Raw genomic sequence first — 23,152 nt, 5'->3', positions numbered from 1 at the left:
AAAAATTGGATGTAGAGCATTAACGAGATATCCTGATTTGTTTAACATATAACCTACATCATAGCGCAAGTACAAGGAAGATTATATGGCGGACAGGGACCTTATTTACTACCCAGTCCATCTTACACCGGGATATGACAGCGCCATTAAATCAAGCGAAATACAGAGCGACGTAGGAACACATGTTTTATAAATTAAATGAGTTGTGGGCGCAATTTAACGCTGAGAATAGGGGAGAGATATATATCAACCCTTTGCATCTTTCACTTTTAGAGCTCTTACAAGAAACATGATAAAGACAGGAGCAAGAATCGCTACAAATACACTGAAACTGACTTGTACAAAACACAAAAGGGGCTTGAAGCTTTTCACGATGTAAGTTGTTAACTTGAGATGCACTGCTATTGAACTGAAAAGGAATCATTCATATTTTTTGTTATAACTCTTGGTTTATTATTTGGGTAAAAATTGATGCAGTCCAAGTAAACGAACTGGCCCAAGGGAACCTGTTTCACTTTGCAGTTATTTTCGCATTTCTCCAGGTTACATACAAAGGGGAATACCCTAGAGAGTTTACTGCAATGTCAACAAATCCTGAAATGGAAGCTTCGAACTTGGTGAAGTCGATCCTGAGTGAAACAAAATACAAGAAAGATGCGAAGAAGAGATTGGACGCTTACAACATTGACATCACTGACCAGAGGATATCTCATGCCGTCCAGGCGTCAAAGGTGACATTAATACAGCGGTCTGCACACAGCTGTGTTGTCATGAACATTTTTAATTTTACTTCTATTGAGACTTTTTATCGAGCTTAAACAAAAGTAACTCCACGGAAAATGAAAACTCATCATGAAAAACACTGACTTTGAAAAACGTTGACTAAACATTGAAATTTCCAGGCGATCTCAGATCCTCTTTACAAGTCGAAATTCAAGCAAGAAATTCACGGAAAAGCTCCTAGTGACGTCACACTTGCCCATCCAGAATATGATCACGCCAAGCAAGTTTCGGAAATGCAAAGCAAGGTAAAGTAGGAAAACATTGCAAAGAAATACATTTTGCGTACTTCCCTTTCACTACCCAGCTGTTGCCGTTTTATTTTACAGTTTTAATGAATTTTGATCCTCGCGTAATTATTATCATTTTTGCTGTTTTGAAATTTATTTCTCAGAATAAATATGTGGAAGATGCCGAGAAGATGATGCATCGTCATAACTTACCTCTCGATTATCCTGAGTTTGTTCGAGCAAAGATAAATGCAAAGAATGCGAGTGATGTGAGTAAAATATTTCACTAAGTGTCTTAAGTTTTGATGCTTTAATTTTTTCCTTGCTTCTAACACTCTCAGTTTATTTACTTTTTTAACCTACTTGGTAAAAGTCGTGTCAATATATTTAGACCGAATATAAGAAACAACGCAGAGAAGTGATTGACAAATACCGTGGATTTCAAACCATGGATAGCAACGATCATCCAGTTGTACAGCAAGGAATCAAGTCTGCTGACCTGATTTCTCACGTAAATATTCTAAAATCTAATGAACAAAAAACTACGGTAAAGAAACCATGTATTCAGTTTTCTTGTGATCACTACACACGGCATTCTTTTTGAATTATATTATTGTATAAACAGTAATTTTTTACCAAATGAAAGAATAAATTAAAATGTTTTGTCAAGGCAAAGTACATTGAAGATTACTTGGTTGATCGCAATATAATTTATTACCCGGTTCATCTTACTCCTGGTTATGAAGCCGCCACCAAAGCAAGTCAATATCAGAGCGAGGTGAAGCTTGTGCAGAAAAATTTCGATACTTTGCATGTTCAAGTTTCATTGTCTAGTGCAGAGGCGAGAAACATACACGGGCCAGAACGTGGTCCGTGTTACCTACGTATGTCGCCTCCCGCACTGACTTTATCAAATAGGTCCTTATTTTGAAATATTTTTAACTGTTGTACAGCATCGTTACACTTGTTCGTTGTAGCCCACTGCGATAAATAGTTGCACGCACATGGCCTAGAGCGTTACTTTATTTAACTAGAAAATTTCTCTTGTAAAGTTAATGCAAGCAATTTTAAATTTATTTCTATTTTGTAATTATTTTAAATTTCTGGTTAACTTAGCTTCAGTACAAGTCAGCTTACAACAAAAAGAAGAAAGAAACTCGTTTTGATCCAACCAATACTGAATTTTACAAAGAAAATAAGGGAAGATTAGAAAAAATTAACGAGGTAAGCTCCCCTAAGTACCCGCACACATAGAACACATTTCAATAACGCCGTCAACAACATACTTTTTGCAAAACGAGTGTTTGTTTTTTCGTTTTATTTCTTGTCAATAACACAGCCTTCGTTATTTTGCAGAATGCCTACAAGGACGCCAGTATGAAAGCTTTAGCTACTGAATTTTCACCAAGTTCACTGACCCCTGAGATGTTTATTGCGCAACAATTGAAACCGCTAAAAGCATCTGAATATCAGAGACAGGCAAAGGATATTTTGCATAAATATCATCTCAATGTTGATTTGCCGGTGAGTTGATGCGTCATTTTATGCAATATCGTGAAATAGGTTCAATATAATATTGTATTTGTTAAATATTAATTTTAGATGGAAGCTACACATGCGCAAATGATGATTTCATAGCAATTAATATTGAGCTAGGCAGCTGCATTATAATTTGCCTAACTTCTACAATTATTTCAAGATAGTAATATTTCTTTCTATTCCAATCGGATTTCTAATTTTGATCTATTACTGTCTTTGCCAGGAAATCACTCAAGCGTTGCTTGCCAATCAGATTGCTTCCAGGAATAATTACGTAAGAGATTACAATGAGAAGGTGAAGGGATCAGCGCCAGCAGACCTCGCTAATTCCTACCCAGAGTATATCCACGCCAGGAATGTATCAAAGCTCACCAGCCAGGTATAACTTATCCCGGATTTCCTTGAAATTCGAGCTCGTCTTGGATGTTTCGTTGTTGGTTTAATTTCGAGTCTGTTGGTTCATGTGCCTTGTAAGTGTGCTTAGAAGTCTTTGTAAAACCCTTCCTCAATTAACACAAATGCTGTCTTTAACAAAAGTCTTACTGAGTTTTCGTTTCAGAACGATTACGTCAAGGATGGAGAGGAAATACGTCATCAATTCACATTACCGGTTGATACTCCTGAGCTTAACAGAGCGAAAGAATCTGCTAAAATCGCAAGTGACGTAAGTGGCTGCTTGTGCAACGTGGAAGTGGTTTATAACAGTGTTGTAGATCTGAACAGTATTTTATAATTTGTTGTTTGTTCTGATTTCAATGAAATATTATAATAACCCACCTTAATTCGTTGTGTTTCAGCTTCTGTATAAAAAGCAACGCAAGGAAGTTATTGACAACTACCGAGGTTTTCAAACCATGGATAGTAAACAACATCCTGTTGTTCAACAAGGAATCAAGGCTGCTGATCTTATATCTGAGGTGATAGTGGCAGATATATAGTATGTTAGCATGCATAAGATACTGTTGTCTCTCGGTATCAAAGGAATTGTAATTACAATTGTTTCGTGTCGGGTTCTACGTTCTTCTTGTTTAACAGCGCAAGTACAAAGAGGAGTACATGACCGATCGCGACCTCATTTACTATCCTGTGCATCTCACTGCTGGGTACGAGGCAGCTTTGAAGTCCAGTGGATTTCAGAGCAACGTAAGGAACATTCCTCAAATAACTACTTGCGTTGGTTTTTGTTCATGTGAAGTTGTTCTAATACAAGGGCAGCTTGGTTTAATTTGGTTGAAATGATTTTGCATGGTAACAATTTCTGTCCTCCGCAGGCGTCGTACAAATCGGCGTTCGAGAAGGAAAAGCATAAGCATCGATTCAACCCTGCCTTCACTGAAACCTACGATGCTAACAAGCAACTTCAACACAAAATCACCGAAGTTAGTCTTTGCCGTCGTATTTAATGAGTAATATGTAACGTAATAGTTCGGTTATCTGCCTCTTTTCTTACATTATCATCTGGTTCCTTATATTTAATGCGCAGTACAAGAAAGATCTCGAAAAACTTCCTTCAGATTTCACCCCGGTCGAGGATTCAATTTCTCACGATCATCTGAGATCGATCAAGGATCTCATGGACAATGTATGTTTTCAAGTTTCTCTTTTAATATTAAATGCATTGATACTGCTGTGATGTGAGAGTGTTAAACTCTTATAACATCTGACGCTTTGAAACGATATATATTTGGGAATTAGTAATGAAAAGAGTCGAAAACATTGCCAGAACGTTTTATTAGGATCCTTATTAGGGGGTTGTGGATTATTTCGGCGTTGTGATTAAGGTAGGTGAAGTAGGTCATTGGCTTAAATACTATCAAGTCGTTTCTTTTGTCGCTCAGAAAAAATACACAGAAGAAGCGAAGAAATCTTTAGACAAATACAACCTGAACACCGATGTGATGCAAATAGCTCACGCGTTGCTCACCACACCGATCCTCTCAGACAACTCTTATCGCAAGAGCTACAACGACCAGGTGAAAGGCAGAGGCGTGTCTGGAATCGGGGTGGATTTTTATCCTCACTACATCAAAGCTGCTGATAACACGAAGCTGGCCAGCAAGGTTTGGTTTGTTACTCTCAAACAGTTGGTGAATATCAGACAATATTTGGCAAAAGGGTTCATAGAAATATATGCATCCAAGCTCATGATATTGTATGGGTTTAAATGTTCACAGTTTCGTTTGTTTTGTTAAAATAAAGTCGGAATATGAAAAAGAAAACGAAAAAATGGTCCATCACTACACGATGCCGGTCGATACTCCCGAACTTAATCGGGCAAAAGAATCCGCGAAAAATGCAAGCGACGTAAGTAGAGCAATTGAAGCAGTGTCTGTTGTGACTTTGTGTTTAATACGTTGCATTTTGCGCAGCTTATCTACAAGAAGCAACGCAAGGAAGTGATTGACAACTACCGGGGTTTTCAAACCATGGATAGTAAGGAACATCCTGTTGTTCAACAAGGAATCAAGGCTGCTGATCTTATATCTGAGGTGATGCGTACGTACAGCTCAAACAATAAAAATCGTTGCTTCTGCGGTACTGTCTATATGGTGGTGTGTTAAGCTTGTGTTCAATATTAACTTATTTTCTTCGCTTTAGCGCAAGTACAAGGAAGATTACATGGAGGACCGGAATCTTATCTACTATCCCGTTCATCTTACCCCTGGCTATGAGTGCGCGTTGAAAGCAAGCCAATATATAAACGGGGTGAGTAGATCGTTATCTTAGCCGTGTCACTGTCAGGTGGACGAATCGATGCAGCCACTGATGGCATAACCTCCACCTATTTTATGAACGGAAATTATTACATTGCTTCATAGGTATCCATGCTCATGCATTAAAACACATCTTACACAACACCTTTTACCATTAGCAGCAATAACTTATGCATCACATGCCTTTGTTTTCAGCCCATGTACGAAAAAGGTTACAAGAAAGGTCGCAACGACGTCCATTATGATGTCACTAAAACCGATCTTTACAAGAATATAAAAGACATGGACAAGTTGTCAGATGTGAGTTGGGTCCGGATCAGCACGCGTTCATCTTTATGTCATCACGATGTTATCTTTCTATGACTAATGTTAACGTTTTTGCTCATTTTCACAGAATATCTACAAACTCGACCCCTCCCGCACCCCTTACACGCAAGTGGATGACGGACCAGATATGGTTCGGGCGAGGATGGTGAAACCATTGGTAAGCTACTGGTTCTATAAAGACCGTGCCAGGAAGTTGTTGGACAAATACCACATCGATGTTGCTGACATGAGGGTGGTGCAAGCACTGCACTCTAATCAGGTGCGAATCTTCATCTTCCTTTCTCTTGTCAGCTGCAACGTTTTGAAACTTGCATCGACTTTACTTAGTTTTGTTTTAATGTCTATATTTTGTTCTCTGCTCATTTGAAATGCTCTGACCGTTTTCCAGCTCTACTCCGACAAACTGTACAAAGATGAATACGAAAACGAGATCAAAGGCAAGTTATCCGCTGAAAACATTGAAGCGTACCCGGAGTACAAGCACGCCATTAAAGCAGGGATGAACGTCAGCCAGGTTTGTGGATATTTGCTCCTTCTCGTCAACTGTCGTAATAACCCGTTTGTTCATCGCTGAGCTACTGACGTTTCTTATTCCAGAATGTCTATACGAAAGAGAGCGCGTCAGAGAAGAATAACTACACGATCCCAGCCGATCTGCCTTCCATTGTGCACGCTAGAAACGCCGATACTTTGATAAGTGATGTGAGGCTGTTGTTGGAATTATCTAAAAACCTCTCTTGACACATTTCGTCTTACTCTGACGTGACTATATTTTTATGTGCGCATGCGCTGTAGAATGTCTACGGTAAATCGAAGCGCGAAACGATTGATTCTTTCCGCGGCTTCCAAACCATGGACAGCAAGCAGCATCCTGTGGTACAGCAAGGTATCATGGCTGCTGATCTCATATCGGAGGTACATTGACCGAATAGTGACAACTATGACGTCGTAGGAATATATTCTAACACATTCTTGTTGAACAGCGCAAGTACAAAGAAGAATACATGACAGATCGGAACATAATTTACTACCCGGTCCATCTCACAGCTGGCTATGAGGCAGCAACGAAGAGCAGCAAATTTGCAAGTGACGTAAGTTTATTTGTGGTTGTTTTCTTCCCCCCCAGTAACGGCCAGCCACAAAAGATGACGATCTGCTGTTTATTAAGGCTGACTATAGAAAATGGTACAAGAAAAATATTTGTGGGAGAGGGAACTACCAAGTCCACCTGACCCCTGCTTACGAGACCGCTCAACAAATTAAACCCTTCATCAGTGATGTAAGCAAGCGTTTTAACATTTTTAATGCAATAAAGTTTGTCTTAAACTGGAATCTGTGCAAAAGATGAATGCAATATGATTCATGTTTTTCTTAGAAATTGTACAAAGAAAAATATGAAGATGATAAGACCAACTTCACCGTTGTTCCAGACCTGAACGAAATGCATAACTTGAAGGTGGTCCAGCCATGGCTTAGCAAGGTAACTGCTCGGTGAATAAATTGAACAAAATCATTCTGCGCTTAGCCAATTTTCATATGTACCTGGATAAGTTAATTATTTTCAGAAACAATATAAAAAAGCTGCTCGTGATTTGATGGGCAAATACCACCTGGATGCCGAGCTGCCAGAGATATCGCACGCCATGCTCATGTCCAGTGTTTACTCCATGGTAGGTTGGGTAGTTGATAAGTAAGTTGTTAACCTACTGCGGTTAACTACTGCGCTTTATGGTAACTCCATATATTTTGTCTGTTCATTTCAGCCCAAATACAAGGAAGAATACGAAAAGGAGGTCAAAGGTCACGGTGCGGAAAAACTTGAGCAATCTCCTCATTTCGAGCAAATGCTCAAAGCTACCAGACTCGCCAGCAAGGTCGATTTTTCTTACTCAGAGAAAGTCGCTTTTTGGGCAATTGGTCGAGAGTTATCACGCACTGTTTCCTCACAATTTATAGGTCGGTTATGGGAAGAAAGCCGTTGAAGAGATGAACCAATACACGATCAACGCAGACAGCGTCGATGTTCAACAAGCAATGCTGGCTGACAAGCTCGCTAGCAACGTAAGTTTCTTGCTAAATTTGGACCGGATGTCGTTTATTAGTTTTCTTAATTAGATAAATCCGGTCTAGAAAATATTACTTTTTTTTAATTCAACGTATCCAAATAACGTAAAAATCCAACCAATATAACATATTAATACTCAGTTTTGCCGATTATTTTCTCTTAACTTCCTACCAATACAAGACTTGATTTGTTTTAAAAGATTGAATACAAGAAAGGCGCCGGCAAAGCTCGTGATTCCCACCAAGCTTACTATAAGCTGAATGCAGATCAAGTCCCAGCTTATAGGAAGCATAAGGAGGCGGCCAACAACGCCAGTGATGTAAGTTTAATCGATTCTTGATTAATTGTCAACAATACTCATCGATAAAATTGCTCAGATCAAGTACAAAGAAGATTACAACGACATGAAGAAATATGTTTACTTCCCATATCACATAACACCAGAATACGAGAGGAAAATCGAAGCAAGCAGAATATTCAGTGATGTAAGAAGTTTATCAGCGGTTACCGCTTTGGACGTGCATCTATATTTCTTCATTTATGTTGTATTTTAGGATATTTACACCAAAGCCTACAAACAACTGAAAGGAAAACAAAACTTCAAATATCATGAAATTCCCGCTTACATATCAAATAAGGAATTGCAAGAACTCCTGAGCGTCGTGAGTAAACGTTTCTGTGCGTACATTTTTTGCAGATGTTGGTAAACATAGATGAGTTCCTCTTATACTAGATTTTATAAACTCTGCGCTTTAAAACCTAAACGAATAATTTAGCACAAATTGAAAAAGAGATTGGAAGATTTGCACGCACACGGCTACAGCACATCAGCCGATGACGTATTTAAAGATCACGTGAAGGAAGTCCAAGCCAGAGTCAGCAATGTAAGCTTAGTTGTGACAAGTTAAGAACAAGTCATTGCAAAAACCTAGATTATGTAGAATATTTTGTATAAAAATTTTTTGCACAGAATCTGTACAAAGCAGCTGCGCGTGAGGTCATGGACAAGTATAACATCACGGCTGAATTACCGGAAATACGTCAAGCTTTGTTCGCCAATAAACTAACCAGTTCGGTGAGTTCAACCCAGCGTTTGGAAGTTTTATTGCGAAAAGTAAATTTTGTTTGTTCTGTGTCTTGCAAACCATTTTTCTTTGGTAGAATCTTTATAAGAAAGACCTGGAGGAAACGAGAGGCCAGGGAATGGATTACAACCCAGAGATCCTTCCGTTCCGTCATGCGAGATCTATCAAGAGTCTGACAAGTGATGTAAGTACAATGAAACGATCCAGCATATTCCTTATTATATTCCCTGTGCAAAATAAGCTTCTCTACCTTCGAGGTCCTTAACAGTTCGATGTCATGCTTATTGTTGCTTTGACAGAAACTTTACAAGGATGACGCATCTCAGATCATGCACCAATATGAAGTGGTACCTGACACCCCCGCTTTGAACAAAGCTAAAGAAGCAAACAAGTTCGCCAGTGACGTATGTAACCTTCACACCTGTCGCTTGTGTCGCTCAATTCAAAAATATTTTCAGAGCTTTCGAAAATCTAAACTGCCGTAAAAGGGATGAAAGATACAAAGATCAGATTAAAAGTCATCAGAGTTGTTTGATTTATTTCAGATCGAATACAAGAAAGAAGGGAAGGAGGCGATGGTCAAGGTCCGAGGATATCAATTTCTCAAGGCCTCCGAGCAAAGAGACGTTGCGCATGCGCAGAAAGTAAACGAGCTGATATCTCCAGCAAAGTACAAGGAAGAGTACAATGAGTTGAGGAACATCATCTACTTCCCTGTGCATCTCACCGAGGGGTAAGTCCGGACGCGTAGCCGGAGCATCTTACTTATCCTCTTTCAAATCCTTTCCTCTCCCAGGTACGAAGCAGCTTTAAAAGCAAACAAATTTGCGTCTCCGGCGAATTACAAGAGGAACTGGCTGAAAACCCGATTCAAAAATAACTTTAAAGTTCATGAGACAGAAGGTTACCAGATGGACAGGGAAGTGCAGAAGAAAATCAGCAACGTTAGTGACGGAAATTGTTTGATCTTTCTGTGCAGATAATAATAAGATTTACCGTTTGATAAAAGGCCGAATGTTGCTCTTGTACTGTGATGGTGATGACGCATCCAAATACTGTTAATAATAATCATGGAATACTTTGAGTGATTTTTTTTTCAGATTGCTTACAGAGCAGCTTACAACGAAGAGCTGGGGAAATCCCCTTACGTATCAGAGACTCCACAACGCGCGCATCAACGAGATATGAAGGATCTTTACAGCCATGTAGGTTTATTTCGTAACAACCGGCCACTATTACGTATGTTTTGTGCTTGATCTATTAAATATACTACCCATGTGAGGTGCAGCATGCACAAGGCTGAATAAATATTTTGTAGAATGTTTATAAACGCGGAGCTCGCGATATCATGGAAAAATACGACCTGATCACAGACGAGCCCAGGATGGTTATGGCTATTCAAGCGATGAAGCAAATTAGCGATGTGAGTTAATTTCTTGCCCATCTTTTGTCCAATTGATCAACACCTTGCAATGCATAACGTGCCAGTTGTGGTACCTGTCATCACATTCTTTATCAAAACGAACTTCTCGTATCCTCTTGTTTTAGCGTTTAGAATCTTTCAACTTAGTGCCGTTAATTTTCATGATTTGTATTTTCACATTGGTTAATATGATAACACTGCATAATCGTATGGGTTTATGTTAACGCAATCGATCGGGCCTGTTGCTACTCAATGCAATATGCTCTTTTGTTGATCAAAATCGTATCCATTGCATTTAGAGCGTTTACAAAGAGGAATATGAGAAGGAAAAAGGAATAAATTTCAACAATCCACAAGAAACTCCTCTAATGAAACATTTTCTTCGAGTCAATAAACTCGTCAGTGAGGTAATAATGACACTTGATGACAACAAAAAAGCAGGGTAACGTTTCACCTGAGCTTAACGCAAAGCTGTTATTGTAACGAATCATGTAGAAACCGTACAAGGAAGAAGCGTTAAAGGATCTACAACACGTCAACGTCGACGAAGAAGCGACCTCGATCAAGCACGCCAGACAAGTCGGAAAGTTAACCAGTGACGTGAGTTAGTTGATTGGTGCCAGTCCGTAGCATCCCGCTGTGTTACTTGCTTTAACCGCGGAACGTTCCTCCAACAGCTTTTGTACAAGAAGGAAGCGAAGAAGAACCAGCTCCAGGGTTACAACAAACTCTCAATGCAAGATAACTATGTTCTTAAGCACCTTGACAGCATCAAAGAACTTCCTTCCGAGGTCGGTGACATCAAAGTAGTCGCTTACTATCAATACAAACGTCTCATTATGACGTCAATATATTTTGCTTGCTGTGTCATTTCTTTTTGTTTAAATATTGAACTTTCAATTTATTTGACCACTTAGTAACAAACAACATGGTTTGTTGTATAACTTTAAGTAACTTACGTTGCGTTATGACAGACGCATTACAAAAAGGACTTGAACGAACAGAAGGGACAACTTATCCCTGTAGTGGACACTCCAGAAAATATCAGAGTCCAAAAACAACAAAAGCTACAAAGCGATGTGAGTAACTGCCAATTTATTTCGCTCTTACCCCGACGTAGTATTGATAACAACTCTGATTTCTTACTACTCTGTATCAACCAGTATAAAAAGAAGTCCATAATTGTTATGTTTTTCTTCTAGAATGTTTATCGCAAAGATCTTGAAAAGCATATCAAGGGTCACGGACTGTCCACTGACCAAACCCCGCAATTGCAGCATGCCAAGAATATGATCGCTCTACAGAGTGAGGTGAAAGTTCTCGTAATGTCATCTACCACTGTTGTTTATGAATTTTTATTGTTCTAAAAATTGTTACGTTGCCTGATTTTACATCAGTTTGTTTGTTGACTTTCTTAAAAGTACACACAAATGTTCATTCGTGTTTTAAAGATTAGTTCACTTTCAACGATCGGATTTATCTGCATGAACTTGCATTGTGTGACATTTAATCGCCATTCAAGATGATTAGAACACTTCAGGTTTTAATCGATTTTTCCTTAAAATCGCGTTGTTGAATGTGGATTTGGTTTGAAAACCTGTGGTTTGCAGGTTGTCAAGCTTGTTGAAACAGTCTTTGTAAAGTTGAAGATTTTCCCCAACTTATTTTTCAGTCGAAATACAAGGAAGGCGCAAAAGACCGGCACGATTGGTTGAGCGGAGAGGCGACCAACACACCTATGGCGGTGAAGGCGAAAGAAACGACGGAAATGACCAGCGATGTAATTATCTGTCGGCTGTATTGTTCACTGCTTGAGATTACTGTTCTTTTTATAGAAGTTGACTTTCAGCAAACCAGCGTAACTTGCACCCTTACTATCGCAGTACAAGTATAAAGAAGAATACGAAAGTTCTAAAGGCCAGGGTTGCAATGTCATCACACCATCCATACAACACGCCAGTCAAGTCACTAAGGTGAGTGCTTCTATGAATCAGCCCAGCGTGGTGTCTTGAGCCCTGTAGATGCCATTACATCAACTCAAGGAGGTTGACTCATAATAAAACGCCTGTTTGCCCGATCCACAGTTGTTATGATCGCAACTGCTTGATATTTCAAGTCCACTTAAGCTCTTTCTAAGTTCCTCTGTAGCTCATGTCGCTATTATCTGAACGAGATGACATTTGTTTAATTTACAGACGGTCAGTGATCACTTGTACAAGGAGCAGCACAGAGAAGATGCGGCGATTCCTCCCGCTTTCTCCAATCTCTCATCGACTCCACAGATCGAGCACGTGCAGGCAGTCGGCCGGAAGATAAGTGATGTGGGTTTGATTTTGCCACAACAAATCGCCGCATCTTTTGACACTGCTCATCATTTATCTTCAAATCTTGCAGTTAAAATATCATTTGGAACACAAAACTGAAGACATTGGTCAAGCATCTGAGCTTAAAGACGCCCTGCTCATCAAACAAAACCAGCAAACTACCGAGCTACAGAGCAACGTATGTCGTTCGATTTTCCTATTATCACCACGTACATTTGATTAACTCTATTAACGTTCTCTTCTCAGATTGAATACAAGAAGCAGGGCAAACGTGAAGCAGCTTTGCACAAAGAATACTTTGCTTGCCTCAACGACACTCCTGATTCCATTCATGCTAAAAAGGTGACAATTATGTGCGAATGCAATTTCCGTTTGTGTCAGGTTATGGAGAAATTAAAAAACTTGCGACATATAATTCGAGAAAACCTACACAGGTAAAGGAAATTCTGAGCGATTATAAATACAAACAAGCTTATGAAAATGAGAAGGGAATATTTTTTTATCCTTACTTTCTGACACCTCAGTACGAGACTCAATTGAAAGCCGGAAGGCTGCAAAGCCAAGTAAGTCAATTTTTGCAAATTATAGATTGGTTGTGGGTCTTCATTTACCGGCTTGTCGCTTCCGCATTAATTTCCAGGTTGAGTACAAGAAAAAGGCGGGAAAAGATCGTCATTCATTCAACCTGACAACTGACCAACCGGGCTTCAGACAGGTCAAGTTCGCCACCGACCTCGCATCAGAGGTGAGCTTTGTTTATTCCAATATAAAGTTTTAAACCTGCTCGTCTCAGGAAGCTTCTTTGTTTGTCGTTTTTGGTTGTTTGCGTCACATGAAAAACATAAAAAGTCCCGTAAAACATTATTCTGGATTGAAACAGAATCCATTGGGTGAAAATCTTGTTTCAACAAACGTTTAGAGAAAATATCGCCAGCCCCACCAGGGCAAGGGGGCGAGGATTAGTGGGACGCGCGACGTGCCATCGATCCTTCACTCGAAGCAAATGCAGGAGATGTTGAGCGATAAGAGGTACAGGAGCAGATACGAGGAGATCAAAGACAAGTATCATTTGGATGTGGCGACTCCCGCCTTTATCACCGCCAAGAACGCGAACAAGCTGCTCAGTCAGGTTTGTCTTGCCGTGTAGTTCTAAAAAGTGGAAATCCGTGGACGTGGTTTAATGATAAACGATCTTTATCTGGTTGTAAACTAATCTGACCCAGACAAAGATTGCAATTAAGTCCTCCAGCAACGAAAAATCTCTATTTAAATTGCAGGTGGTCTATAAACAAGAGCACAACAAGGAGAGAGGCGAGCACTGTGATAACTGCAAGGATTCGTTTCAAATGAAACATCTGAGGAAATTACCCGACCAAATTAGTGACGTAAGTGTACAAGTCACGAGGGGCATGCTTAGATTACAGTTTACACGCCTGCCTTACCCTGTCTTGCCCTGTCTTGCGAGCTGTGCTTGAGCCAAACCACCGCAGTTAGCAACAGTCAGAGTCAGTTAAGAGTCTTTTTTATTTGGTCTATTTCAGAACAAATACAAACAGGATCTCATCATTTCTCGCGGAAAGGTCATCCAGGTCGCCGACACCCCCGCCCTTGCCACCCATAAGAGGGCACAGCAGTTCATTAGTCACGTATGAATTAGTAATTGTGACGTAATACTTAAACCTGCACTCGTTGGATAAGTTTTTCTTTTATTTCAGATCAAATATGGTCAAAAGAGCGGCCGAAAGCTGAAGTGTCGATATCAACCTGACAAAATAAACAAACACGTAAAGGATGTAACCAAGTCTATCAGCGAAAAGCAGTAAGTGCAAAAGTGTTAGAAGTGTACTTCATGTGGTAAAATTATGCTGCATGCGGTGATGTGCATGTCTCTAACTTGGTTAACGTTTCATGTTTTAACAAAGCGACAAGTGGACACTTTGTATTAACTTTTCCCCATGGGTTGGAATTCGTTTTTCTGTGTTTCATCTCATTGACTCTTGTCCAGGTACCATGATGATTATGAGACTTACTACAAAGGAAATTTGATCCCACTTCCAGCGACACCGGAGACGCAGCAAGTTCTGAAGAACAGTCGACTTCTGAGCGGAGTATGCATTGCTATTGGCCACAAAACCAAGATTTTAATACGGTAAACTTTTACCTTTTCACCTCAAAACGTTTCCCCTCAGTCCGCGTACAAGGCAACCGCAAAGAAGAGATTACGTCACTTCCTGATCATCCCGGATGATCCTGAGTACAAGAGGTTGAAGGATGTTGCCACCTACCTCAGCAGCATCGCTTATAAGGAGGATGCAGAGAAGGAGAAGTCGAAATACACTACCATCCCGGACACACCGCTCTTGAAAACAGCCAAGGAGTCTCAGGAACATCAAAGCGAGGTTTATTACGTAACAATACACTATTGTTGTGTTCTACATGGGTCATAGACCATAATTAAAAGAACGATGTTTTGCAAATGCAGAATGCTTATAAGGGAGACACAAAGCGCAGAATGGCGACGGAATATTGTCTGCCAGCCGAAGGTACATCGACATTACAGCAGCAGCGATACGCTTCGACACTCGCGAGTGAAACTACTTACAAAGACAAAGGTAGAACCCAATTGTAATGAGATGTTGAATGTTGTTGTTTTAATTACCATGTTTCCATTTCTAAGGCGAAAAAATCAAACATGAACCGACCGCTTTCAAAAATTTGAAGGAAACGCGAGAAACGAAACATGCCAAAAAAATTGCTCCGTCCATAAGCGAGGTAGGGAATGGTTCATGCCACAGTATTGAAGTTCTTATTAGGTAGAGCACAAAACCTGCTCGAAAAACTACGCATGTGGTCTATTAAAAAAGTTCTAATTTTTACTACAGGTTTCTTACAAGGCAGCAGCGAAGAATGAACTTCATCACATTCATCCCGTCGTGGAAGATGTGTGGATGCAGAAGGCCAAAGAAACCAACAAACACATCAGCGATGTAAGCTGTTATCATTATTTAGTCTCGCTCACAAGAAAGTAGATCCAGAGCTTGAAACACAACTTTGCTAGCCATCTAATTAAGGGATTACATTCTTTCTTCGATTCACTACAAACCAATTGCTTTTAATTTTCAATCGACTTATCATCTTCATCAGATTGAGTACAAGGCCAAGGACAAAGACCTCGCTCACAGCTACAAGCTTGGAAAGAGCGACAAGTTCCTCGACCACGCGATGGCAGTAAGTTATTTGAGAGATTCCTCTTTCTCTCTTCACTTGATCATCTTAACATGTCCACGTGATCCAGGTTCGAGACCACATAAGCGGAGTGAAATACAAGGAAAATTATCTCGACAACGTTGGAATCTGTTGGTGTCTTCCCGATGAAAGATCATTTCAACACGCCAGGAAAGTCGCTGATCTCTTCAGTGACGTCAGTACTACGTCATAGTATTTAATTGTTTTAGTTACAGTGTCACCGCAAGAATCAATCCTTATTGTTTACCAACTGCTGCAAGTAAATTTATTTGATTTTAAATGCGTCGATTTTAATATCATTTGCATTTGTAGAACAAGTACAAGGAAGAAGCGAAGAAGCTGAAGGGGAAGTACCACATCACCACTGATTCCCCCGAATTTGAGAGATTGAGAAAAGTCCAGAGTGACATTAGCGAGGTGAGATTTATTATGACGTGTTGGTGATTGCACAATTGCATGGTGAAATAAAACATCTTATGTAATTTGTTGTATACTCCAAATACTAACAATAATGATTATTATCAATGCAACACCTTCAGTAATTTCTCTTTCAATTTAGAGCAAGTACCGAGAAGGATTGTTGGAAAAACTGAAAGAATTCAGCATACTTGAAAGCACGCCGGACATCAAGCACGCGACCAATGTGTCATCGCTTGTCAGCAAGGTACATGTTGTGTTCTGATCTCAAACTCTGGCTAAACCCACACCCGCCCAATCTCAATACGTCTTCTTAAACATCTCCCTCGGTACCGGCGAATACCGCCCAAAGAAAACTGAATAAATATTTTCGTAATCTTCATGAATATTTTTCTGCAGAATAAATACACTGAAGCCCATGACAAGAGCAAGGGGAGGTACATTGTGCTTGATAAGGACCCGGCCGTGGAACACGCGCTGAATGTCAACAAGATTCTAAGCAAGGTTTGACCTCTTTGTATTCTTTAATGTTAACTTGTAATAATAATAATCGTGGTAATATCGTTTGTGGCTTCAGTATCTACCATGGCTAGCGACGGTTTTCCACTTTGCAAAAGAAAAGACTTGTTTTGGGGAGATAAGTTTTCGATTTCGTTTGACGAAACGTCTTGTGTGGTAGAATTTTAATTAGTTCAAAGTTGTTGATTTTGAACAGAGCGCTTATCAGAAAAAACACAAGCTGATGCAGAAAGATGGTTTCACCCTGCTCGCCAATCGACCAGATACTGAACATTTGAAGAAAGTTCAGCGAAATGTCAGCAATGTGGGTTGGATGAAACCATTTTGTGTGAAGAAGAGAATGCGTCATACCTTTTCGCGTGATGAGGAGCATGATTTGTTGCTATTCTCGATCAAATTTTCAATTCCATTTGGTATTTTACCAATTTAACATTTGATTGTCTGTTCCGGTGTGAATGTAGTTTTGTTTTATTTTGCCTATTTTTCGTGTACATGTTAGTGGTGATTTGTTGCTGCGTGGATTCATTTAAAGTTTTTTGATTTCTAACGTTTGCACTAGTTCAGTGCACGGCTTCTTCAATTCAAGCACTTGCATGTTTATTACAAGCAAAGCCTTCATTTTGGTGACACATTTGCAACATTATGACATGAAATTGGCTTTTTCTTGTCAAATCCTTTTCGTCGCTGAACAGTTAGGGCTTTGTCACATCATAATGATTACATGACGTTTTTTGATCAGGTGGAATACAAGAAGAGCGCCAAGGAGAAGATTGACAAGAACTTCACAGTCCTTGAAAAAAGACCTGATGTTGAACACGCGGTTAACACGGCCAAGATGCAGAGCAATGTGAGCAATGCATCGTCTTCTATCACATGTTACAGCTCCCGTGTCGTGATTACGTTTTGAAAGTAATCTTGGCTTTCTTTCAATCTCAGCTCCAGTACAAACAGAAGTTGGACGGCAAAGACATTGAGATGCTGGAAACCCCCTCCATGAAGCACGTGATCGGCGCCAACAAATTACAGAGCGAGGTTTTATCAATTTCTTCTTAGACTGTGTTTTGGCTGAGAATAAGATTAGTTATTTTATCTGAATGATTTCCTGCAGCTGGAATATAGGAAAGAATTTGACAAGAAGATCAAAGGCAAAGGTTGGAAGTTCATCAAAGACACACCGGCCCAGAAGCATGTTGAAAACATCGGCCAGGTGCAGAGTCAGGTAAAATCATTTTCTAACCAACATTGTTACAAAGCATTTGTTTGTGAGTAAAGATTGTATCGATTTTCAAAATAAATCAATTGTTTTTGAAAATATTTAGTACAAATACACGAAGAAGCATCGCGATGACGCGGGAAAAGGTTTCACAGCAATCACCGACCGCCCAGATATATTGCACGCCGCTTCATGCAAGGACGTGATCAGCGATGTAAGTTCAACTTTGAATCATCTCAAACCAACTTGCACGCTGTGATATTTCATGGTCACTTTTGCTTGGTGGTAGATATTCTTGGACACTTTGTAAGGCACCGTAGCTTCATTGCTATAGCAACGACCACTATACAGTGTAACGAGGTTTTATCACTTTACTCAGTACGAATATAAGCGACGTCACCGCGACTTATCTGGGAAAGGCTACACCTTCACTCCCGATACTCCATCTCAGGTTCACGCTGAAGAGGTCTCTCGCACCCAGAGCGAGGTAGGCCGACGTCATTTAGCGTCATCTAGCGTGTTATTGTAACGCGATATTTCATTTAAACTGTTGTCGTCACTTTGACCCTGTTGTGTTGGCAGCTCCAGTACCGGCGGAAATACGCGAACAAGGGCAAGTCTTGGCAAGCAGACGAGTCCCCAGCGATGGGACACTTCAAGGACGCGCAGAGACTCGTAGACAACGTGGGTTGAGAGGGGGTCTTGACTCGACATAGACAGCTTAGGTCGTGAGTGCGCAGACGAGTTAAATAAGGTTTAAAATTCTAGATCGACTACAAGAGAAGCGCGAAGGAGATCAATGCTCGGGGCACCAGCGCCGCGATGGAGCACACCCCCACCAGCTTGCAGCAGAAAAAGGCTCAGGAAATTCTCGACGACCGACGATACAAAGCCGATTATGAGAAAACAGTCAAAGGTCGGGGCATGACCTTTGACCTTCACGGTACACCGGCATTGGAGCATGTCAAACATGCGGAAGACATTAAAAGTGACGTAAGAAACATTAATTGATGATGTAACATGTGCGTAGAGTGTTGGAGTTGGACGTTTGCATTTTAGCCATTTTGTTTCAACAGAAATTGTACAAAGAACAATACGAGACGAGCGTTAAGGGCAAGCCGACAGTCTCCATGGACATGCCCCATTTCATTCAAGCTCAAAAAGCGAATAACCTCATCAGTGAGGTAAGGGTCGGATTAGTTTGGGGTTACTTAATTCCTTGTTTGTTTATTTGATATGTAGTTGAGTGTCAAGAGAGCGAAGCCGATTATCGCGCTTTAAAGCTGAGAAAAAATTGATCAGATTAAAAGGGAGTAAAGCGGTCTACACTCTACTGCACTTTAACTCTGATCGGGGTCACCAATGTTACCGAAAACTTGCCATTTATCCCATCTTTCTTTCTTCAGGCGAAATACCGACAGAATTATCGCGAGAATAAGGGAAGGTCGCTGGCCATGTTTGATACGCCTGAGATGAGGCGCGTCAAAGAGAACCAGAGAGCTTTGTCTGAGGTCGTTTTACTGTAGTTGCTTTACAGATCCTTAATTTACTGCCTTTTAAGCATTTACCTCCTGTGCTAATCTATTACTACCGTCATAGCAGTATTTTAAATCCCCTTCGTCGTGTTTATCAGGTTGAATATAAATCCGACCTTGAGTCGATGAGAGGAAAGCAGACTTCTGTCGTCTTCGATACTCCAGAGATGAGACGAGTGAGACAAAACACTCACAACTTCAGCTCGGTGAGTACATCCTCCTCGAGTATGCTTGAGCAGGGACTGGTTCAGTGTGCTCATGCTCAAGTATTTGAACGATTGTTTTGTGCACAGATTAAGTACAAAGATTCTCATTCAAAAGGGAGGTCTGTGGCCACGATGCTCGACACTCCTGAGATGCGAACTGCGAGAGAAAACAAGAAGAACTTTAGTCAGGTGAGTTGAATGAATAATAAAGACCACTTATGAATCCATACCAGGTATTCACGTTTCCTTCCAGTCTAGTTCATCCATCCTCTTATTTAGGTTCAGGCGACGAACAATTTTAAAATCCTGTTCATTTATGTTCAGATCAAATACCAGGAGGATCACAAAATGACAAAAGGAAGATCGATCCAGGTCGTCGATGATTTGAATTTGCGGAGAGTCCGACAAGCAACGAGGATATCGAGTGATCTGGAGTACAAAGGACTGAAGAACAAGCAGCAGGAGCGCACTCCCGCGGCCGTGAAATTTGTTCCTCAACAGCAGCAAGGTGAAAGTGATCTCTCATCTTATTCCGCACCACAAATCAGCTTTTAATTAAAATTCCCGGACTTTAATCTTTTGCGCTTCTTCTCCAGTAATGAGGACGACCCAGAAGAGCTACCAACATTCTCCGGCTCTTCATCAGAGCACCAGGCAGGAGGTGATTCGCTCGGAACCTTTGAGAAGATGGAGAAGGAATCCCGGATCGATCTTCGACTACGATCCATCTGATTATGAGACTGATGCGGAGTATGAAGCAGGAAAACAAACTTCAGGTTGGACTTCTTTATCGTCTCCAGCATCAGTAGCATCTGAGTCGTGTCCCAAATTAATAACCAATTCTTCGATGAACTAAAACCACAAAAACACTAAGTAGTAATAAACTGATGATAAAAATAAAGAGAACAAAGCTTTTGTTCGAAGGACGCTCCGTGGTGAAGTCATCAGGAGGCAGGATGAGTGACTTTAATCAGTCTGATGCGGAGGATTACCATCTTCTCCGCTCCTGGGATCCCAAATCAGTCCAAACTCAAACTGTGCCATGGACCGATTACGTCATGGGTATAATTTCTTAATTATGTTGTTAATTGCAGTTTTAATTAAATTGATCATGCTACTGGCCAACTTCCTTGCCGAGAAATTAAGAATCTTTGCAGGCATCGAAACATTTTTGCGAGTTGTTCTGGTATAAAACTCATTGATGGAAATTGTGTCATAATTGAACGGTGCATAGTGATGTTGGTGGGAACGATTCTTTTTAAATATTTATATTTTTCATCATTTCAGGAACAACTTACAAACACGTGGGGGCGCCATCATCTATCATTGATTATGACGTAGCAAAAATGCAAAAACAAGGCACACAACAAGAATACGAAGTGAGTTTTATTTGTCTCCCTCTAATTTTTGACCAATTCTCTCAAACATTTTTCTATCGTCATGCATTTGAAATTCATTCTGTAGAGTTCGCTTAAAGCAAAACTTTTGATGCTGATTAAGTTTCAAAAATAAAACTTCAAAGCTTCATAATTAACGAAATTTCAGCAAAAATTCAAAGCGATGTACGATTACGTCGCCGCGGAAGATGACGAAATAAGTTTTAATGATCGTGACGTCATAATCAACGCTCAGTCAATCGACGACGGATGGATGTTTGGGACGTGTCTTCGCACGGGGGAGACGGGAATGCTGCCCGTCAATTACGTCGAGATGCTCGCTTAAAAGAGCGTTGATGGACTGTATATAGCACAAATACCTATCCTTAGCGTTTCTGCTCAGACAATGTTTTCGATCAGTTAATTCATCAGAGATGTACAAGATGTTGGCCTTGCTCGTACTGGAACTGAAATTGTATCATTTCAATTCCATTTCAAATATCAACTACTTGTGTCAACGATTGAATTTAACCTTTTGTTGTTCTTGTGTAGCCTATACTGCTTGTATGTTATTGCATGGGCTGTTTCAAAGTATATAGAACATTGTAGTTATATTCACTGCACATTTCTTCCGTCTCTGCCACATTGCATCGAACCTTACACACGAAATATGAGTCGTGGAAGTTGTGGATAAATGAACGGTCGACTACTGAAGATTGAAAGGTATCGGGTGAAAATTTGCTACAAAGGATGCTGTTATATTTGAGTTGCTGAAGCATTCGTTCTGTAGCAGGCATGAGCAGCAAACTTGTTCAATGAGAACTACAAACACCAGCGAGCAGCAAAGGCAATAGTGTCAAATAATAATACAAGTACGAATACAATAAACGGAAAAATAAGATGCCAGTCTCCTTTTACCAGAACGGCCGCGCCCTGTTAGAGATCGAGAAAAAAGTGCAACGCCACGCTTAAGACCCGAAGCTCAAAAGTAATAAATTCACCAGTGAGGTTCGTTCCACCCATCCATTATGATCAACAATTCTATATCGTATTTACGAAGAACTTTGAAAAGTGACTTTATTACACTACAACCTATATGAAGTGCATTAAGCGCCGAACAACGCGAGTTTGATCAGAAACATAAAAAAATCAAAGCAACCCAGGACAAATTAAAATATGATTTCGTGATTGTTGCGTCATATAACGGCCAACTACTAACAAAGCATAACACTTTTAATTCGTTCATTCATCATTGGTGATGTTATTTGCAACGATTAAATTAATAAATCTACTCCTAGAATGAGTGGAACTTACAGGAAGTTATAGCCAGTGATAATAATGTCCCAGGTAATTACTGTTATTTCATTAATGTAAATTACCAACCGTTTTACCAAAGGTACGATAGTCGCTTACGTTAAAGCGTAGGAGTTTGTGGTTGACGTTGACGGTTCGATTCCCATTGGAGTCTCATTCGATTCCAATTTCCAACGGTCCATGAGGCACCTACAGCAAGTTGTGGGCTCGAGTCATGACGAACACTTTTAACTCGTTCATTTATTATTGGTGATGTTATTTGCAACGATTAAATTAATAAATCTACTCCTAGAATGAGTGGAACTTACAGGAGGTTGTAGTCAGTGATAATATTGTCCCAGGTAATTACTGTTATTTCATTAATGTAAATTACCAACCGTTTTACCAAAGGTACGATAGTCGCTTGCGTTAAAGCGTAGGAGTTTGTGGTTGACGTTGACGGTTCGATTCCCATTGGAGTCTCATTCGATTCCAATTTCCAACGGTCCATGACGCACCTACAGCAAGTTGTGGGCTCGATTCTTACTCGAGTCATGACGAACACTTTTAACTCGTTCATTTATCATTGGTGATGTTATTTGCAACGATTAAATTAGTAGATCTACTCCTAGAATGAGTGGAACTTACAGGAGGTTGTAGTCAGTGATAATATTGTCCCAGGTAATTACTGTTATATTATTATCAATGTAAATTACCTACTGATTTTCAACCGGAGCTATAGTCACTTAGGTTAAAGCGTAAGCAAGGAGGTGGTGGTTGACGTTGACGGTTCGATTCCCATTGGAGTCTCATTCCATTTGATTCCAATTTCCAACGGTCCATGAGGCACCTACAGCACG

The 23,152-nt window shown here is 40.2% G+C and overlaps 1 protein-coding gene across 1 annotated transcript in view; it reads left to right on the top strand.

Moving 5' to 3' along the window:
- Positions 1–21,868, top strand: part of LOC143470060 (uncharacterized) — a 43,136-nt gene extending 21,268 nt beyond the window's left edge. The window contains exons 69-152 of the mRNA XM_076967924.1: positions 65–172; positions 274–375; positions 543–731; positions 903–1,028; positions 1,175–1,279; positions 1,402–1,521; positions 1,681–1,788; positions 2,127–2,234; positions 2,367–2,534; positions 2,773–2,928; positions 3,109–3,213; positions 3,347–3,466; positions 3,585–3,692; positions 3,821–3,928; positions 4,033–4,131; positions 4,388–4,609; positions 4,749–4,853; positions 4,919–5,038; positions 5,148–5,255; positions 5,459–5,563; positions 5,658–5,849; positions 5,979–6,104; positions 6,188–6,292; positions 6,386–6,505; positions 6,574–6,681; positions 6,759–6,869; positions 6,966–7,070; positions 7,156–7,260; positions 7,354–7,464; positions 7,547–7,651; positions 7,855–7,974; positions 8,033–8,140; positions 8,210–8,317; positions 8,432–8,539; positions 8,626–8,730; positions 8,817–8,924; positions 9,040–9,144; positions 9,286–9,473; positions 9,537–9,684; positions 9,841–9,945; positions 10,059–10,163; positions 10,463–10,570; positions 10,659–10,763; positions 10,841–10,954; positions 11,138–11,242; positions 11,366–11,473; positions 11,836–11,943; positions 12,047–12,136; positions 12,359–12,484; positions 12,558–12,665; positions 12,734–12,829; positions 12,922–13,050; positions 13,128–13,232; positions 13,407–13,616; positions 13,765–13,872; positions 14,029–14,133; positions 14,203–14,306; positions 14,493–14,595; positions 14,677–14,886; positions 14,970–15,099; positions 15,165–15,259; positions 15,370–15,474; positions 15,632–15,715; positions 15,783–15,908; positions 16,046–16,150; positions 16,293–16,397; positions 16,550–16,654; positions 16,866–16,973; positions 17,409–17,516; positions 17,606–17,701; positions 17,778–17,888; positions 17,989–18,096; positions 18,262–18,369; positions 18,465–18,566; positions 18,651–18,875; positions 18,959–19,066; positions 19,289–19,393; positions 19,516–19,623; positions 19,711–19,812; positions 19,948–20,131; positions 20,220–20,399; positions 20,548–20,685; positions 20,911–21,002; positions 21,169–21,868. Coding sequence (XP_076824039.1) covers positions 65–172; positions 274–375; positions 543–731; positions 903–1,028; positions 1,175–1,279; positions 1,402–1,521; positions 1,681–1,788; positions 2,127–2,234; positions 2,367–2,534; positions 2,773–2,928; positions 3,109–3,213; positions 3,347–3,466; positions 3,585–3,692; positions 3,821–3,928; positions 4,033–4,131; positions 4,388–4,609; positions 4,749–4,853; positions 4,919–5,038; positions 5,148–5,255; positions 5,459–5,563; positions 5,658–5,849; positions 5,979–6,104; positions 6,188–6,292; positions 6,386–6,505; positions 6,574–6,681; positions 6,759–6,869; positions 6,966–7,070; positions 7,156–7,260; positions 7,354–7,464; positions 7,547–7,651; positions 7,855–7,974; positions 8,033–8,140; positions 8,210–8,317; positions 8,432–8,539; positions 8,626–8,730; positions 8,817–8,924; positions 9,040–9,144; positions 9,286–9,473; positions 9,537–9,684; positions 9,841–9,945; positions 10,059–10,163; positions 10,463–10,570; positions 10,659–10,763; positions 10,841–10,954; positions 11,138–11,242; positions 11,366–11,473; positions 11,836–11,943; positions 12,047–12,136; positions 12,359–12,484; positions 12,558–12,665; positions 12,734–12,829; positions 12,922–13,050; positions 13,128–13,232; positions 13,407–13,616; positions 13,765–13,872; positions 14,029–14,133; positions 14,203–14,306; positions 14,493–14,595; positions 14,677–14,886; positions 14,970–15,099; positions 15,165–15,259; positions 15,370–15,474; positions 15,632–15,715; positions 15,783–15,908; positions 16,046–16,150; positions 16,293–16,397; positions 16,550–16,654; positions 16,866–16,973; positions 17,409–17,516; positions 17,606–17,701; positions 17,778–17,888; positions 17,989–18,096; positions 18,262–18,369; positions 18,465–18,566; positions 18,651–18,875; positions 18,959–19,066; positions 19,289–19,393; positions 19,516–19,623; positions 19,711–19,812; positions 19,948–20,131; positions 20,220–20,399; positions 20,548–20,685; positions 20,911–21,002; positions 21,169–21,345 — 10,143 coding nt within the window. The 3' untranslated portion in view covers positions 21,346–21,868. The remainder of the gene's footprint in view (positions 1–64; positions 173–273; positions 376–542; positions 732–902; positions 1,029–1,174; positions 1,280–1,401; positions 1,522–1,680; positions 1,789–2,126; positions 2,235–2,366; positions 2,535–2,772; positions 2,929–3,108; positions 3,214–3,346; positions 3,467–3,584; positions 3,693–3,820; positions 3,929–4,032; positions 4,132–4,387; positions 4,610–4,748; positions 4,854–4,918; positions 5,039–5,147; positions 5,256–5,458; positions 5,564–5,657; positions 5,850–5,978; positions 6,105–6,187; positions 6,293–6,385; positions 6,506–6,573; positions 6,682–6,758; positions 6,870–6,965; positions 7,071–7,155; positions 7,261–7,353; positions 7,465–7,546; positions 7,652–7,854; positions 7,975–8,032; positions 8,141–8,209; positions 8,318–8,431; positions 8,540–8,625; positions 8,731–8,816; positions 8,925–9,039; positions 9,145–9,285; positions 9,474–9,536; positions 9,685–9,840; positions 9,946–10,058; positions 10,164–10,462; positions 10,571–10,658; positions 10,764–10,840; positions 10,955–11,137; positions 11,243–11,365; positions 11,474–11,835; positions 11,944–12,046; positions 12,137–12,358; positions 12,485–12,557; positions 12,666–12,733; positions 12,830–12,921; positions 13,051–13,127; positions 13,233–13,406; positions 13,617–13,764; positions 13,873–14,028; positions 14,134–14,202; positions 14,307–14,492; positions 14,596–14,676; positions 14,887–14,969; positions 15,100–15,164; positions 15,260–15,369; positions 15,475–15,631; positions 15,716–15,782; positions 15,909–16,045; positions 16,151–16,292; positions 16,398–16,549; positions 16,655–16,865; positions 16,974–17,408; positions 17,517–17,605; positions 17,702–17,777; positions 17,889–17,988; positions 18,097–18,261; positions 18,370–18,464; positions 18,567–18,650; positions 18,876–18,958; positions 19,067–19,288; positions 19,394–19,515; positions 19,624–19,710; positions 19,813–19,947; positions 20,132–20,219; positions 20,400–20,547; positions 20,686–20,910; positions 21,003–21,168) is intronic.
- Positions 21,869–23,152: the final 1,284 nt, after the last annotated feature.

This window comes from Clavelina lepadiformis, chromosome 9 (genome assembly GCF_947623445.1).
Source record: "Clavelina lepadiformis chromosome 9, kaClaLepa1.1, whole genome shotgun sequence".
NCBI lineage: Eukaryota > Metazoa > Chordata > Ascidiacea > Aplousobranchia > Clavelinidae > Clavelina > Clavelina lepadiformis.
This window is presented reverse-complemented; position numbering and strand designations above follow the sequence as displayed.